Source organism: Pseudophryne corroboree, chromosome 9 (genome assembly GCF_028390025.1).
Source record: "Pseudophryne corroboree isolate aPseCor3 chromosome 9, aPseCor3.hap2, whole genome shotgun sequence".
Lineage (NCBI taxonomy): Eukaryota > Metazoa > Chordata > Amphibia > Anura > Myobatrachidae > Pseudophryne > Pseudophryne corroboree.
In genome coordinates this window covers 251894957-251911941 of record NC_086452.1, presented here as the reverse complement: position 1 = coordinate 251911941, position 16985 = coordinate 251894957, and the positions used below count along the sequence as shown (strand labels likewise).

The window sequence follows — 16985 nt, the reverse complement described above, 5'->3', positions numbered from 1 at the left end:
TACTTTGTACCGTCAGCATGGCGTTTGTACGCGAAGTCCGGACGCAGTACGGGACTTTGTACGCTAATAGCGTACAAAGTGCGCAGAGTGTGTGTTAAGTACAGCGGCCGCAGCGCCTCCATGGTAAAGTGTATTTAAGGTGTGTTTAAGGTATAGCTTTCTTTCCTAAGGATATTTCAGCATTATCAGTGTAAATGTATTTTTTTTTCTTACACTCACTTTATTATTATTATTTTTTGTAATCTGTTGTAATACATTCAATAGAAGTGTGCACACAGGTTTCACATAAATAAGGGTAGATCTGCAGGAGCGTCTGATTCCGCTATCTAAAATACACAGCTCAATTGAGTACCCGAAGACATACCAATAAATATAAATGAGTGTATTCTGATGCAACAAACTGTTTGAGCAACTTTTTAATTTGCTGTACATACTGTACAGTATTGTGTTGTACATTTATTGTAACCTGACCTCCCTCCCTGTCTATGAAATGTGCAGGCTCCCAGTGGGGAAGTGGGATGGGGGTAGGGGGAGGTGGTGGCTAAATACCATGTTCAAAGACAAGGCATAATCAAACCAAGGGGAACTGACGTCCTTGGTGCAAGATGAACAACCTGGGATGCACGCCGTCTTGAATGCACGATGTCTGGGATGCACAATGTCTGGGACGAAGCACGTCATTCTCGGTATCATGGCTGCCAGAGATCATCCATATGGGTGAGCTCCAACTCCTCATTTGCTGGCCAGGACCAAGCTCTCGCCAGCAATTAGGAGAAGGTTAGAGCGTACCGGAGGGCATGCAGAGGGATCCTCCGGAAATATAATCAGAGTCGGACGGACCGGTCACTCCAAAGGCAATGGAGTGACTGTAAGTACAGTAGATTGCTAGACTTTAAGTTACTGTAATTACAGGTACTGTATAAAACAGGGTCTGCTGTGGCAGCAGGTATCCAGTCTATACAGTACCTGTGGTAAACAAATGGTATAAACAAGGTGCAAAAGTTAATCAGGGTCAAAAGGTCAAAAAAAATTATATACATTTTCTCCAACTTTTTTGCATTACTATCCATGTCAAAAACGACACCGCCTAGCTTGACACCAATTGGTTAACAGTTACTACAGTCGACACCAGATATAGGTTGACATGGGTTTTTGAAATTGTTTTCTTTTTTTTTTGCTTTTTTAGACAGTACTTTACGATCCATGTAGACTGCGATTGTGAATAGTAACCCGAGCCGAGCACAGCGAAGCTCACTTGCCATGCGAGGGGACATAGGGCACTAATTGAGGTTCCCGGTCACTTTATGGAGAAAATGACACCCAAAAAACATAAAATACTCATGTCAACCTTTTTCCATGTCGACCTTGACGCCTTTCCACAAATTGGGGTTAAAAAATGTTTTCAAACATTGAGTGTCACCCTTCTGACTGTCGACCTATTACTGTTGACCAAATGACTTTCTATCTTTTTAATGTCTACAGTATCTTCTGTATTACAACCATAGCAGCATTACTGTTTGCCTTAATGTACTGTAAATGACAGTCAGGTGCTGTATTGTGAGGTTCTAACGGGAATTTGTGTTTCAGATACTGTAGTATTCTAAGGGCATTACTGTGGTACAGTACAGTAGATTGTATTCTAAGGGCATTACTGTGGTACAGTAGATTGTATTCTTACAACTGCCTGTTTATTCATCTGAGTGCCACCTGACTGTTGATATACAGTGTATATACTGTGTGTGTGTGTGTATATATATATATTTCTCTGACGTCCTAAGTGGATGCTGGGGACTCCGTCAGGACCATGGGGATTAGCGGCTCCGCAGGAGACAGGGCACAAAACTAAAGCTTTAGGATCAGGTGGTGTGTACTGGCTCCTCCCCCCATGACCCTCCTCCAAGCCTCAGTTAGATTTTTGTGCCCGTCCGAGCAGGGTGCAATCTAGGTGGCTCTCTTAAGGAGCTGCTTAGAAAAAGTTTTTAGGTTTCTTATTTTCAGTGAGTCCTGCTGGCAACAGGCTCACTGCATCGAGGGACTTAGGGGAGAGAAGTTCAACTCACCTGCGTGCAGGATGGATTGACTTGTTAGGCTACTGGACACCATTAGCTCCAGAGGGAGTCGGAACACAGGTCTCACCCTGGGGTTCGTCCCGGAGCCGCGCCGCCGACCCCCCTTGCAGATGCTGAAGATTGAAGGTCCAGAAACCGGCGGCAGAAGGCTTTTCAGTCTTCATGAAGGTAGCGCACAGCACTGCAGCTGTGCGCCATTGTTGTCACACACTTCACACCAACGGTCACGGAGGGTGCAGGGCGTTGCTGGGGGCGCCCTGGGCAGCAATGTATAATACCTTATTCTGGCTAAAAATACATCACATATAGCCCCTGGAGGCTATATGGATGTATTTAACCCCTGCCAGGTCTCAGAAAAACGGGAGAAGAAGCCAGCCGAAAAGGGGGCGGGGCCTATTCTCCTCAGCACACAGCGCCATTTTCCCTCACAGAAAGGCTGGTGGGAAGGCTCCCAGGCTCTCCCCTGCACTGCACTACAGAAACAGGGTTAAAACAGAGAGGGGGGGGCACTTATTTGGCGATATGTATATATATATTAAAATGCTATAAGGGAAAAACACTTATATAAAGGTTGTCCCTGTATAATATAGCGTTTTTGGTGTGTGCTGGCAAACTCTCCCTCTGTCTCCCCAAAGGGCTAGTGGGGTCCTGTCCTCTATCAGAGCATTCCCTGTGTGTGTGCTGTGTGTCGGTACTTGTGTGTCGACATGTATGAGGACGATGTTGGTGAGGAGGCGGAGCAATTGCCGGTAATGGTGATGTCACTCTCTAGGGAGTCGACACCGGAATGGATGGCTTATTTAAGGAATTACGTGATAATGTCAACACGCTGCAAGGTCGGTTGACGACATGAGACGGCCGGCAAACCAATTAGTACCTGTCCAGGCGTCTAAAACACCGTCAGGGGCGTTAAAACGTCCTTTTACCTCAGTCGATCGACACAGACACGGACACTGACTCCAGTGTCGACGGTGAAGAAACAAACGTATTTTCCTTTAGGGCCACACGTTACTTGTTAAGGGCAATGAAGGAGATGTTACATATTTCTGATACTACAAGTACCACAAAAAAGGGTATTATGTGGAGTGTGAAAAAACTACATGTGGTTTTTCCTGAATCAGATAAATTAAATGAAGTGTGTGATGATGCGTGGGTTTCCCCCGATAGAAAATTATTGGCGGTATACCCTTTCCCGCCAGAAGTTATGGCGCGTTGGGAAACACACCTTAGGGTGGATAAGGCGCTCACACGCTTATAAAAACAAGTGGCGTTACCGTCTCCAGATACGGACGCCCTCAAGGAGCCAACTGATAGGAGGTTGGAAAATATCCTAAAAAGTATATACACACATACTGGTGTTATACTGCGACCAGCGATCGCCTCAGCCTGGATGGGCAGCGCTGGGGTGGCTTGGTCGGATTCCCTGACTGGAAATATTGATACCCTTGACAGGGACAGTATTTTATTGACTATAGAGCATTTAAAAGATGCATTTCTATATATGCGAAACTCTGGCATCAAGAGTAAGTGCGATGTCCATATCTGCCAGACGATGTTTATGGACACGACAGTGGTCAGGTGATGCAGATTCCAAACGGCACATGGAAGTATTGCCGTATAAAGGGGAGGAGTTATTTGGGGTCGGTCCATCGGACCTGGTGGCCACGGCAACAGCTAGAAAATCCACCTTTTTTACCCCAAGTCACATCTCAGCAGAAAAAGACATAGTCTTTTCAGCCTCAGTCCTTTCGTCCCCATAATATCTGCCCAGGGATAGAGGTAAGGGAAGAAGACTGCAGCAGGCAGCCCATTCCCAGGAACAGAAGCCTTCCACCGCTTCTGCCAAGTCCTCAGCATGACGCTGGGGCCGTACAAACAGGTGCGGTGGGGGGGTCGTCTCAAGAGTTTCAGCACGCAGTGGGCTCACTCGCAAGTGGACCCCTGGATCCTACAAGTAGTATCCCAGGGGTACAGATTGGAAATTCGAGACATCTCCTCCTCGCAGGTTCCTGAAGTTTGCTTTACCAACGTCTACCTCCGACAGGGAGGCAGTATTGGAAACAATTCACAAGCTGTATTCCCAGCAGGTGATAATCAAAGTACCCCTCCTACAACAAGTAAAGGGGTATTATTCCACACTATATTGTGGTACTGAAGCCAGACGGCTCGGTGAGACCTATTCTAAATGGAGTCACTCAGAGCAGTGATAGCGAACCAGGAAGAAGGGGACTATATGGTGTCCCTGGACATCAAGGATGCTTACCTCCATGTCCAAATTTGCCCTTCTCACAAAGGGTACCTCAGGTTCGTGGTACAAAACTGTCACTATCAGTTTCAGACGCTGCCGTTTGGATTGTCCACGGCACCCCGGGTCTTTACCAAGGTAATGGCCGAAATGATGATTCTTCTTCAAAGAAAAGGCGTCTTAATTATCCCTTACTTGGACGATCTCCTGATAAGGGCAAGGTCCAGAGAACAGTTGGAGGTCTGAGTAGCACTATCTCAAGTAGTTCTACGACAGCACGGGTGGATTCTAAATATTCCAAAATCGCAGCTGTCTCCGACGACACGTCTGCTGTCCCTAGGGATGATTCTGGACACAGTCCAGAAAAAGGTGTTTCTCCCGGAGGAGAAAGCCAGGGAGTTATCCGAGCTAGTCAGGAACCTCCAAAAACCAGGAAAAGTGTCAGTGCATCATTGCACAAGGGTCCTGGGAAAAATGGTGGCTTCTTACGAAGCGATTCCATTCGGCAGATTTCACGCAAGAACTTTTCAGTGGGATCTGCTGGACAAATGGTCCGGATCGCATCTTCAGATGCATCAGCGGATAACCCTGTCTCCAAGGACAAGGGTGTCTCTTCTGTGGTGGCTGCAGAGTGCTCATCTACTAAAGTGCCACAGTTATGCATTCAGGACTGGGTCCTGGTGACCACGGATTCCAGCTTGAAAGGCTGGGGAGCAGTCACACAGGGAAAAAATTTCCAGGGAGTGTGATCAAGTCTGGGGACTTCTCTCCGCATAAATATACTGGAGCTAAGAGCAATTTACAATGCTCTAAGCTTAGCAAGACCTCTGCTTCAAGGTCAGCCGGTATTGATCCAGTGCGACAACATCACGGCAGTCGCCCACGTAAACAGACAGGGCGGCACAAGAAGCAGGAGGACAATGGCAGAAACTGCAAGGATTCTTCGCTGGGCGGAAAATCATGTGATAGCACTGTCAGCAGTTTTCATTCTGGGAGTGGACAACTGGGAAGCAGACTTCCTCAGCACGACCTCCACCCGGGAGAGTGGGGACTTAATCGAGAAGTTGTTTCCACATGATTGTGCACCGTTGGGAAAGACCAAAGGTGGACATGATGGCGTCCCACCTGAACAAAAAACTGGACAGGTATTGCGCCAGGTCAAGAGACCCTCAGGAAATAGCTGTGGACGTTCTGGTAACACCATGGGTGTACCAGTCGGTGTATGTGTTCCCTCCTCTGCTTCTCATACCAAAGGTACTGAGAATTATAAGACGTAGAGGAGTAAGAACTATACTCGTGGCTCCGGATGGGCCAAGAAGGACTTGGTACCCGGAACTTCATGAGATGCTCACAGAGGACTCAGGGCCTCTGCCGATAAGAAGGGACTTGCTTCAGCAAGTACCATGTCTGTTCCAAGACTTACCGCGGGTGCGTTTGACGGCATGGCGGTTGAACGCCGGATCCTAAGGGAAAAAAGGCATTCCGGAAGAGGTCATTCCTACCCTGGTCAAAGCCAGGAAGGAGGTGACCGCACAACATTATCACCACATGTGGCGAAAATATGTTGCGTGGTGTGAGGCCAGGAAGGCCCCACGAAGAAATTTCAACTCGGTCGATTCCTGCATTTCCTGCAAACAGGAGTGTCTATGGGCCTCAAATTGGGGTCCATTAAGGTTCAAATTTCGGCCCTGTCGATTTTCTTCCAGAAAGAATTGGCTTCAGTTCCTGAAGTCCAGAAATTTGACAAGGGAGTACTGCATATACAACCCCCTTTTGTGCCTCCAGTGGCACTGTGGGATCTCAACGTAGTCCTGGGATTCCTCAAATCACGTTGGTTTAAACCGCTCAAATCTGTGGATTTGAAATATCTCACATGGAAAGTGACCATGATGTTGGCCCTGGCCTCGGCCAGGCGAGTGTCAGAATTGGCGGCTTTGTCTCACAAAAGCCCATATCTGATTGTCCATTCGGACAGGGCAGAGCTGCGGACTCGTCCCCAGTTTCTCCCTAAGGTGGTGTCAGCGTTTCATCTGAACCAGCTTATTGTGGTACCTGCGGCTACTAGAGACTTGGAGGACTCCAAGTTGCTAGATGTTGTCAGGGCCCTGAAAATATAGATTTCCAGGACGGCTGGAGTCAGGAAAACTGACTTGCTGTTATCCTGTATGCACCCAAAAAACTGGGTGCTCTTGCTTCTAAGCAGACGATTGCTAGTTGAATGTGTAGTACAATTCAGCTTGCACATTCTGTGGCAGGACTGCCACAACCAAAATATATAAATGCCCATTCCACAAGGAAGGGGGCTCATCTTGGGCGACTGCCCGAGGGGTCTCGGCTTTACAACTTTGCCGAGCTGCTACTTGGTCAGGGGCACACCCTGGCTGAGGAGGACCTGGAGTTCTCTCACTCGGTGCTGCAGAGTCATCCGCACTTTCCCGCCCGTTTGGGAGCTTTGGTATAATCCCCATGGTCCTGACGGAGTCCCCAGCATCCACTTAGGACGTCAGAGAAAATAAGATTTTACTTACCGATAAATCTATTTCTCGTAGTCCGTAGTGGATGCTGGGCGCCCATCCCAAGTGCGGATTGTCTGCAATACTTGTACATAGTTATTGTTACAAAAAAAAAAAAAAATCGGGTTGTTATTGTTGTGAGCCGTCTGTTCAGAGGCTCCTACGTTTGTCATACTGTTAACTGGGTTTAGATCACAAGTTATACGGTGTGATTGGTGTAGCTGGTATGAGTCTTACCCGGGATTCAATATCCTTCTTTATTGTGTACGCTCGTCCGGGCACAGTATCCTAACTGAGGCTTGGAGGAGGGTCATGGGGGGAGGAGCCAGTACACACCACCTGATCCTAAAGCTTTAGTTTTGTGCCCTGTCTCCTGCGGAGCCGCTAATCCCCATGGTCCTGACGGAGTCCCCAGCATCCACTACGGACTACGAGAAATAGATTTATCGGTAAGTAAAATCTTATTATATATATATATATATATATATATATAGTATACTGTATACAGTACAGTATATACTGTACTGTACAGGTATATACTGTACTGTACAGGTATATACTATATTGTGTATACCTGTGTATTAATATATATATATATATATATATATATATATATACACACAGTACTGTGTATATACTGTAATGTATATACTGTATAATGTATACAGTGTATATACAGTACAGTATACTGTACATACAGTCTACTGTATATACTGTAATATATTTAATTACTGTATTTGATTCATTATTTTTGGCTCTTCACAGGATATCTCCCATGATAAGAGATGTGAATAAAGAAAAGAGAGTTGAACAGGCACGGCGATGAATTGAGAGGGGTGAAACATTTCACAATGTCATTTTCACAGATGAATCGTCTGTTGCTCTTGAGAGGTTCTCCCGTATGTCATTTCGGAAACATCACCATATCTCATTAAAGCCACGCCCATAGCATCCATTAAAGGTCCATGTATGGGGAGGCATATCACAATTAGGAGCTGGTCCCCTATTATTTTTCAAAGGTACTGTACTTTATTCTGTGCCTGTGTTCTGTAAGAATACATACTGTACAATACATGTAAATTCACAATAAAATGAGTTGCATATTAATGATCAACATTTTCTTATTTCTGTAGGGATCATGGATAAAAGTAGGTATTGTCGATTCAGCACCAGTCTTACAACTAAACAGAATATTTATTAACCTATATATAGTATTAGCAGGTAAAATCCTTTGATAAATAATTACGTGGTGTACCCCGAGTCAGCAAGCATAGTAGTACAACAGGACAAAAGAAAAAGAAGACTCTTGTTTGGGTGCATCCTTGAGAATAGTATAATTAATTGCAAAATATTGTTAAAATTTTACTTTTATTAATAGACACATATAGAGATATACCCCCAACATAAATAAAACAGTGTATTAAACCCACACTGAAGGGTTCTAAAAGAGTCCCATGTGATCAGGATTTGTATTATCGCTAAGTGCACTGATGATACATATAATGAATTCAAGAGTAATAACCCAGCCAATTGTTGGGTATTGGGTATTGAAATGTAATATCACATACAGTAGGACCCCACGCTGTGTCCAGCTCTTTCTCAGCACTCCTGTGAGGATCTCAGGGTTTAAATGGGCACAATAAAAAAGGGGGGGATATTGTAGTGTGCTGAAGGGTAAGAACACCAACACAGAAGCAAGTTGGAAAAAAGTCCATTCTGCTGTTAATGTTAGGCTTGTAGTAAATTGATACCCCTATTCTACAACGTGGTATTCCCAAGAGGTCTCCCATCAAGGTACTGCCCAAGCCCGACACGTTTAGCTTCCGAGATCAGATGGTATCGGGCGTTGGCAGTGTGGTATGGTAGTAGTACTTTCATTCATTATATGTATCACCATTGCAATTAGCAATAATAGAAATCCTGATCACATGAGACTCTTAGAACCCTTCAGTGTGGGTTTAATACACTGTTTTATTTATGTTGGGGGTATATCTATGTGTCTATTAATAAAAGTTACATTTTAACAATATTTTGCAATGAATTATACTATTCTGAAGCGTGTACCCAAACAAGAGTGTTCTTTTTCTTTTGTCCTGTTGGGATCATGGATAAGCAATTCTTTAAAAAAAAAAATAGTAGAGGATGTATGTATGGTGCCATTCGTGAGTCGATATTACCCATCTCATCACAGGATATTCCAAAACAATGATTGCAAACACTCAGCCTGAGCCAAATTAATGGAAGAGAAAGGTATCAATTGGGAACGCACATCACCAGAGTGAGTATTGTTTTAATACTGTACAAGTAATGTTTGGATAGCACTGTAGTACTGTAAATGTATATTTTGGCTTAATGAACAGTACAATACTGTATGTTTTATTTTATCTTTTTAACTTCATTAGTTAACAAACATTTCTCTAACGTCCTTGAGGATGCTGGGACTCCGTAAGGATCATGGGGAATAGACGGGCTCCGCACCAGATAGGGCACTTTAAGAAAGCTTTGGACTCTGGGTGTGTACTGGCTCCTCCCTCTATGCCCCTCCTCCAGACCTCAGTTTTACACTGTGCCCAGAGCAAGATGGGTGCACTGCAGAGAGCTCTCCAGAGTTCTCTGCCTAGAAGCATTTTTGTTGGATTTTTTTTCTACCTTTTACTACTTTTTCACAGGGAGCACTGCTGGCAACAGGCTCCCTGCATCGAGGGACTGAGGAGAGAGGAGCAGACCTTCTTGTCAAAGATAGGCTCTGCTTCCTCGGCTACTGGACACCATTAGCTCCAGAGGGGGTGAACGCAGGTTCTTACTGGGCGTCCACCCCCGGAGCCGCACCGCCGTTCTCACAGAGCTAGAAGTACAGAAGACAGAAGTCGTCAGGCGGCAGAAGCCTTCAGCTTCACTGAGGTAACGCACAGCACTGCAGCTGTGCGTCATTGCTCCCATACACCTCACATACTCCGGTCACTGTAAGGGCGCAGGGGGGGGGGGGGGCGCCCTGGGCAGCAATATAAACCTCTGCATGGCAAAAAGACTATATACATGTACAGGTGGGCTCTGTACATGTATATAAAGGAGCCCCCGCCATATTTTACTAAGTTTAAGCGGGACAGAAGCCCGCCGCCGAGGGGGCGGGGCTTCTCCCTCAGCACTCACCAGCGCCATTTTCTCTCCACAGCACTGCTGAGAGGAAGCTCCCCGGACTCTCCCCTGCTTACACACGGTGAAAGGGTGCTTAAAAGAGAGGGGGGGCACATAATTGGCGTTTTACATATTATACAGCGCTGCTGGGGAAAAACATTTTGTGTTGGTCTCCAGGGTTATTGCGCTGGGGTGTGTGCTGGCATACTCTCTCTCTGTCTCTCCAAAGGGCCTGGACAGGGATACTGTCTTCAGGAAAGGGGTTCCCTGTGTGTGTGTGTGAAGTGTGTCGGTATGTGTGTGTCGACATGTTTGACGAGGAAGGCTCGCTTAATGTGGAGGGGGAGTGCTTGAATGTCAGGTCGCCGTCGGCAACGCCGACACCGGAATGGGTGGATATGCTGAATGTCTTGAACGCAAATGTCAATCTATTGCATAAAAGATTAGACAAGGCAGAAGCTAGGGATCAGTCAGGTAGCCAGTCCATGCCTGTCCCTGGGGCGCCAGGTCCTTCAGGGTCTCAGAAGCGCACCATATCCCAGATCGATGACACAGATACCGACACAGATACTGACTCTAGTGTCAACTATGAAGATGCAAAATTACAGCTGAAGGTGGCTAAGGGTATACGGTACATGATTATTGCCATTAAAGAGGTTTTGCATATTACTGAGGAACCCCCTGTCCCTGACACGAGGGTACACTTGTATAAAGGAAAAAAGCCTGAAGTCACTTTTCCATCCTTATTTGAATTAAGTGACTTGTGCGAAAAGGCTTGGGAATCTCCGGATAGGAGACCACAAGTTCCCAAAAGGATTCTCATGGCGTATCCTTTTCCACAAACTGATAGGATACGCTGGGAATCTTCGCCAAAAGTTGACAAGGCGCTGACACGTTTGTCCAAAAAGGTGGCACTGCCTTCTCAGGATACGGCTTCCCTCAAGGAACCTGCTGATCGCAGGCAGGAAATTACCTTAAAGCACATTTACAATCATTCCGGTACTATTGCTCGACCGTCTATGGCGTCGGCCTGGGTTTGTAGTGCGGTTGTGGCATGGGCAGATTCCTTATCTACGGAAATTGACACCTTAGATAGGGACGCCATTCAAATGACCATAGAGCATATCAGAGATGCTGCCTTGTATATGAGGGATGCTCAGAGAGACATTTGTTTATTAAGCTCCAGAATAAATGCTATGTCTATTTCTGCTAGGCGGCTCTTGTGGACCCGACAGTGGACGGGAGATGCCGATTCAAAGCGGCATATGGAGTTCTTGCCTTACAAAGGGGTGGAGTTGTTTGGAGACGGCCTCTCGGATCTTGTCTCTACGGCTACGGCTGGTAAGTCAAATTTCTTACCTTATGTCCCCCCGCAGCATACAAAAAAGGCACCTCATTATCAAATGCAGTCCTTTCGTTCCAATAAAAACAAGAAGGTACGTGGATCATCCTTTGTTGCCAGAGGGAAAGGCAGGGAAAAAAAGCTGCACACAGCTAGTTCCCAAGAGCAGAAGTCCTCCCCTGCGTCTGCAAAGTCCACCGCATGACGCTGGGGCTTTCCGAGGGGAGGCAGATCTGGTGGGGGCTCGTCTTCGGTTTTTTAGCCATGTCTGGGTTCACTCGCAGGTGGATCCCTGGGCATTAGAGATTGTTTCCCAGGGATACAGGCTGGAATTCGAAGACTTGCCTCCTCGCCGATTTTTCAAATCGGCTCTGCCGGCTTCCACGTCAGAGAGGGAGCTAGTGTTGGCAGCAATCCAAAAATTGTATATTCAACAGGTGATTGTCACAGTTCCTCATCTCCAGCAAGGAGAGGGATATTACTCAACCCTGTTTGTGGTCCCGAAACCGAACGGTTCGGTCAGACCCATTTTAAACCTGAAATCTCTGAACCTGTACTTGAAGAGGTTCAAGTTCAAAATGGAATCACTCAGGGCGGTCATCGCCAGCCTGGAGGGGGGGATTGGATGGTGTCCCTGGACATAAAGGATGCTTACCTTCATGTTCCAATATTCCCCCCCGCATCAGGCGTTCCTGAGATTTGCAGTGCAGGACTGTCACTACCAATTTCAGACGTTGCCGTTTGGGCTTTCCACGGCCCCGAGAATTTTCACCAAGGTAATGGCGGAAATGATGGTGCTCCTGCACAGGCAGGGGGTCACAATTATCCCAGACTTGGACGATCTCCTCATAAAGGCGAGATCTCGGGAGAGGTTGCTGGACAGCGTGTTTCTGTCCATGAAGACGTTGCAGATACACGGCTGGATTCTCAATATACCAAAGTCGCAGCTAGTCCCTACAACGCGTCTGACCTTTTTGGGGCTGATTCTAGACACAGACCAGAAAAAGGTTTTTCTTCCGATCGAAAAGGTTCAGGAACTCATAGCCATGGTCAGGAACCTATTAAAACCAAAAAAGGTTTCAGTGCATCATTGCACGCGGAACCTGGGGAAGATGTTGGCTTCCTACGAGGCCATCCCTTTCGGCAGGTTCCATGCGAGGACTTTTCAATGGGACCTCTTGGACAAGTGGTCCGGGTCCCATTTACAAATGCATCAAAGGATCACCCTGTCTCCCAGGACCAGGGTATCTCTCCTGTGGTGGCTGAACAGTGCTCACCTACTAGAAGGTCGCAGGTTCGGCATTCAGGACTGGGTCCTGGTGACCACGGACGCAAGCCTCCGAGGCTGGGGAGCAGTGACACTGGGAAGAAATTTCCAAGGTCTCTGGTCAAGCCTAGAGTCTTGTCTCCACATCAACGTCCTGGAGTTGAGGACCATATACAACGCCCTGCGTCAAGCGGAGGAATTGCTTCGGAGAAAACCGGTTCTGATTCAGTCAGACAATGTCACGGCAGTGGCTCATATAAACCGCCAAGGCGGAACAAGGAGCAGAATGGCCATGGCAGAAGCGACCAGGATTCTACGCTGGGTGGAAGGCCATGTAAGCGCGCTGTCAGCGGTGTTCATCCCGGGGGTGGACAACTGGGAGGCGGACTTCCTCAGCAGGCACGACTTGCATCCGGGAGAGTGGGGACTTCATTAACAAGTCTTCGCACAGATCACTGATCGTTGGGGAATGCCTCAAATCGACATGATGGCATCCCGTCTCAACAAAAAGCTAAAGCGGTATTGCGCCAGGTCAAGGGACCCTCAGGCGGTAGCGGTAGACGCTCTGGTGACACCTTGGGTGTTCAGATCGGTCTATGTGTTTCCTCCTCTTCCTCTCATACCCAAGGTGTTGAGAATAATACGAAGAAGCAGGGTCAGAACAATACTCATTGTTCCGGATTGGCCACGGAGGACTTGGTATCCGGAGCTGCAAGAGTTGCTCGCAGGGGATCCGTGGCCTCTTCCTCTAAGGCACGACCTGCTGCGGCAGGGGTCCTGTCTGTTCCAAGACTTACCGCGGCTGCGTTTGACGGCATGGCGGTTGAACGCCGGATCCTAGCGGAAAAAGGGATTCCGGAGGAAGTCATTCCTACCCTGATCAAGGCTAGGAAAGACGTGACGTTAAAACATTATCACCGTATATGGCGAAAATATGTTTCTTGGTGTGAGGCGAGAGCTGCTCCTACGGAGGAGTTCAATTTGGGCCGTCTACTTCACTTCCTTCAAACAGGAGTGACTTTTGGCCTAAAATTAGGGTCCATAAAGATCCAGATTTCGGCCTTATCCATTTTCTTTCAAAGAGAATTGGCCTCTATTCCTGAAGTACAGACCTTTGTGAAGGGAGTACTGCATATTCAGCCTCCCTTTGTGCCTCCAGTGGCGCCTTGGGATCTTAACGTGGTGTTACGTTTCCTCAAGTCACCTTGGTTTGAACCACTCAAAACTGTGGAGTTGAAATACCTCACGTGGAAAGTGGTCATGTTGTTGGCGTTAGCTTCGGCAAGACGTGTTTCCGAATTAGCGACTTTATCACATAAAAGCCCATACTTGGTTTTTCACGTGGATAGGGCAGAGTTGAGGACTCGCCCTCACTTTCTGCCAAAAGTGGTCTCATCTTTTCATGTGAACCAACCTATTGTCGTGCCTGTGGCTACACGGGACTTGGAGGATTCCGAGTCCCTGGATGTAGTCAGGGCTTTGAAGATTTATGTGACCAGAACGGCTAGAATCTGGAAGACTGAAGCTTTGTTCGTTCTGTATGCGGCCAACAAGGTTGGCGCTCCTGCTTCAAAGCAGACTATTGCTCGCTGGATCTGTAACACAATTCAGCAGGCGCATTCTACGGCAGGATTGCTGTTACCGAAATCGGTTAAGGCCCACTCCACTAGGAAAGTGGGCTTTTCTTGGGCGGCTGCCCGAGGGGTCTCGGCATTACAGTTGTGCCGAGCAGCTACTTGGTCGGGGACAAACACCTTTGCAAAGTTCTATAAGTTTGATACCCTGGCTGAGGAGGACCTCCTGTTTGCTCAATCGGTGCTGCAGAGTCATCCGCACTCTCCCGCCTGTTTGGGAGCTTTGGTATAATCCCCATGGTCCTTACGGAGTCCCAGCATCCTCAAGGACGTTAGAGAAAATAAGATTTTACTTACTCGTAGTCCGTAGAGGATGCTGGGCGCCCGTCCCAAGTGCGGACTTCTTCTGCAAGACTTGTATATAGTTATTGCTTACATAAGGGTTATGTTATAGTTTTTCGGTGGAACCGTGGCTATGTTGTTGTTCATACTGTTAACTGGGTAAGTTTATCACAAGTTATACGGTGTGATTGGTGTGGCTGGTATGAATCTCGCCCTTAGATTTACAAAAATCCTTCCTCGTACTGTCCATCTCCTCTGGGCACAGTTTCCCTAACTGAGGTCTGGAGGAGGGGCATAGAGGGAGGAGCCAGTGCACACCCAGAGTCCAAAGCTTTCTTAAAGTGCCCTATCTCCTGCGGAGCCCGTCTATTCCCCATGGTCCTTACGGAGTCCCAGCATCCTCTACGGACTACGAGAAATAGATTTACCGGTAAGTAAAATCTTATTTTTTTTCTGTACTTCTTTTTTTAGATCACCGGACATAAATCCAATTGAAGTAGGCTCAAGTGAAGAGATGCATTAGGAGTGTTGCAAAGCCAACAACAAAACAGCAGCTGTTGGATGGGATCAAAAAGTTTTGGCTAGAAGTACTCACACCTGAATATTGTAATAATTATGGGGGTCATTCCGAGTTGTTCGCTCGCAAGCGGATTTTAGCAGATTTGCTCATGCTAAGCCGCCGCCTACTGGGAGTGAATCTTAGCATCTTAAAATTGCGAACGATGTATTCGCAATATTGCGATTACACACCTCGTAGCAGTTTCTGAGTAGCTCCACACTTACTCGGCATCTGCGATCAGTTCAGTGCTTGTCGTTCCTGGTTTGACGTCACAAACACACCCAGCATTCGCCCAGACACTCCCCCATTTCTCCGGCCACTCCTGCGTTTTTTCCGGAAACGGTAGCGTTTTTTCCCACACGCCCATAAAACGGCCTGTTTCCGCCCAGTAACACCCATTTCCTGTCAATCACATTACGATCGCCAGAACGATGAAAAAGCCGTGAGTAAAAATCCTAACTGCATAGCAAATTTACTTGGCGCAGTCGCAGTGCGGACATTGCGCATGCGCATTAAGCAGAAAATTGCTGCGATGCGAAGATTTTTACCGAGCGATCAACTCGGAATGACCCCCTATATACATCACCTGTATAAAGTATTGCCTGTTATAGTTGAAAGAAATGGTCAAGTCACAAATATGTAGGTCTGTAGTGTATTTTCTGTATAAAATTTTAATCGATGCATTATTAAAAATGTTTTTAAAATTTCATGTCTGAATATTGCATAAGCTACTGTACATTAGTACTGTTATTGATGTGTATGAACAGTTGTTTACAGTTTTATAAGTCCTGAATAATAAAGTACTGTAGAGTACATGAAATCTGATTTTGTAATAAAGACTTTTTTACATTTATATTGATGCTTTTCCAATAAATATTCCATTATACAGTACAGTATTGTACATGTGGGTAAATGTACAGTATGATGTGTTGTTATGGGGGAGAAGCGGTATTAAACATAGAAACATACTGTACAGTACGGTACTATAGAAACACACTAGAATTTGACGGCAAATAAGAACCACTGTGTCCATCTAGTATGACCCTTTTCTGCAGCGGGGTACACTGGGGTTCCACAGGGAATAACATCGGGGTGTAGAGTAGGATCTTGATCCGAGGCACCAACAGGCTAAAAGCTTTGACTGTTCCCAAGATGGTCAGCGCTGCCTCCTCTATAACCCCGCCTCTATGCACAGGAGTTCAGTTTGTAAGTTGGTGCTCTGCAGGCAGGACACTAACAGGTAGGGCTGCTCCAGCAGCCCTGAAAAGAGCTTTCTTAAAAGAAGATAGAAGACTTCAAGGGCTGCAGCAGAGGCACTCTAAGTGCTAGATGTCATTCTGACATCTCCTGCTGCAGCTCCATCACCTGCCCCGGCGGCGCTGTATACTCCTGCATCCCTGGTTGCCGGGTACTTACAGCAGAGGCTCCAGTACTTCACCTAGGGCACACACACTTGCCGCAGCTCTCCAGGATCGAGTGGCCGCATCAAGGGACGAGGTAAGAGGGTCCCCCAGGTGGGACCCGCTGAAAATTGCGATCCGGCACGGCCATTAGGAGGCGGTCCGCGCGCGCTGGTATGGATAATGTGTTGGTACAGGGACCCCACTAGACCACCAGGGCAGGGGCACAGGTCGGTTATATATATAACCGTTTTATTATGGCCCACAGTACCTGGTGGTGAAGTCCAGCAAGGATATAAGGCTCTGACATGTAGCCCCTCCACCCCAGCCCCTGTGCGCAATTTAGAGTAAATGTTCCCACCCTGTAGCTGCATCTCTCTGTCTCTCTCACTCCTTGTCAGCATTTGGGCGCCATTACACACATGCTCCGCTGACTCTGGGACTGGTGGGCAATGTTTCCTCTGTAAAGCCGCCTGCTTCATCAGTGCTGTGCACTTACAGGACACTTAAGTATTCTACATGTCGTCTAGACAGTGTTA

The 16985-nt window shown here is 47.0% G+C and overlaps 1 protein-coding gene, 1 long non-coding RNA gene and 1 pseudogene across 2 annotated transcripts in view; 2 read left to right on the top strand and 1 right to left on the bottom strand.

Annotated features, from left to right (window-relative positions):
* Window positions 1-7887, top strand: part of TSEN15 (tRNA splicing endonuclease subunit 15) — a 390381-nt gene extending 382494 nt beyond the window's left edge. The window contains exon 5 of the mRNA XM_063940209.1: window positions 7593-7887. Within this exon, the coding sequence (XP_063796279.1) occupies window positions 7593-7606 (14 nt within the window). The 3' untranslated portion in view covers window positions 7607-7887. The remainder of the gene's footprint in view (window positions 1-7592) is intronic.
* A 695-nt stretch (window positions 7888-8582) lies between these two features.
* Window positions 8583-8698, bottom strand: LOC134958929 (5S ribosomal RNA; annotated as a pseudogene).
* A 204-nt stretch (window positions 8699-8902) lies between these two features.
* On the top strand, window positions 8903-15899 carry LOC134956951 (uncharacterized). Its single transcript, XR_010186328.1, has 2 exons — window positions 8903-9105; window positions 14959-15899. It is a non-coding gene; the product is annotated as an uncharacterized LOC134956951 (long non-coding RNA).
* The last annotated feature ends 1086 nt before the right edge of the window (window positions 15900-16985 follow it).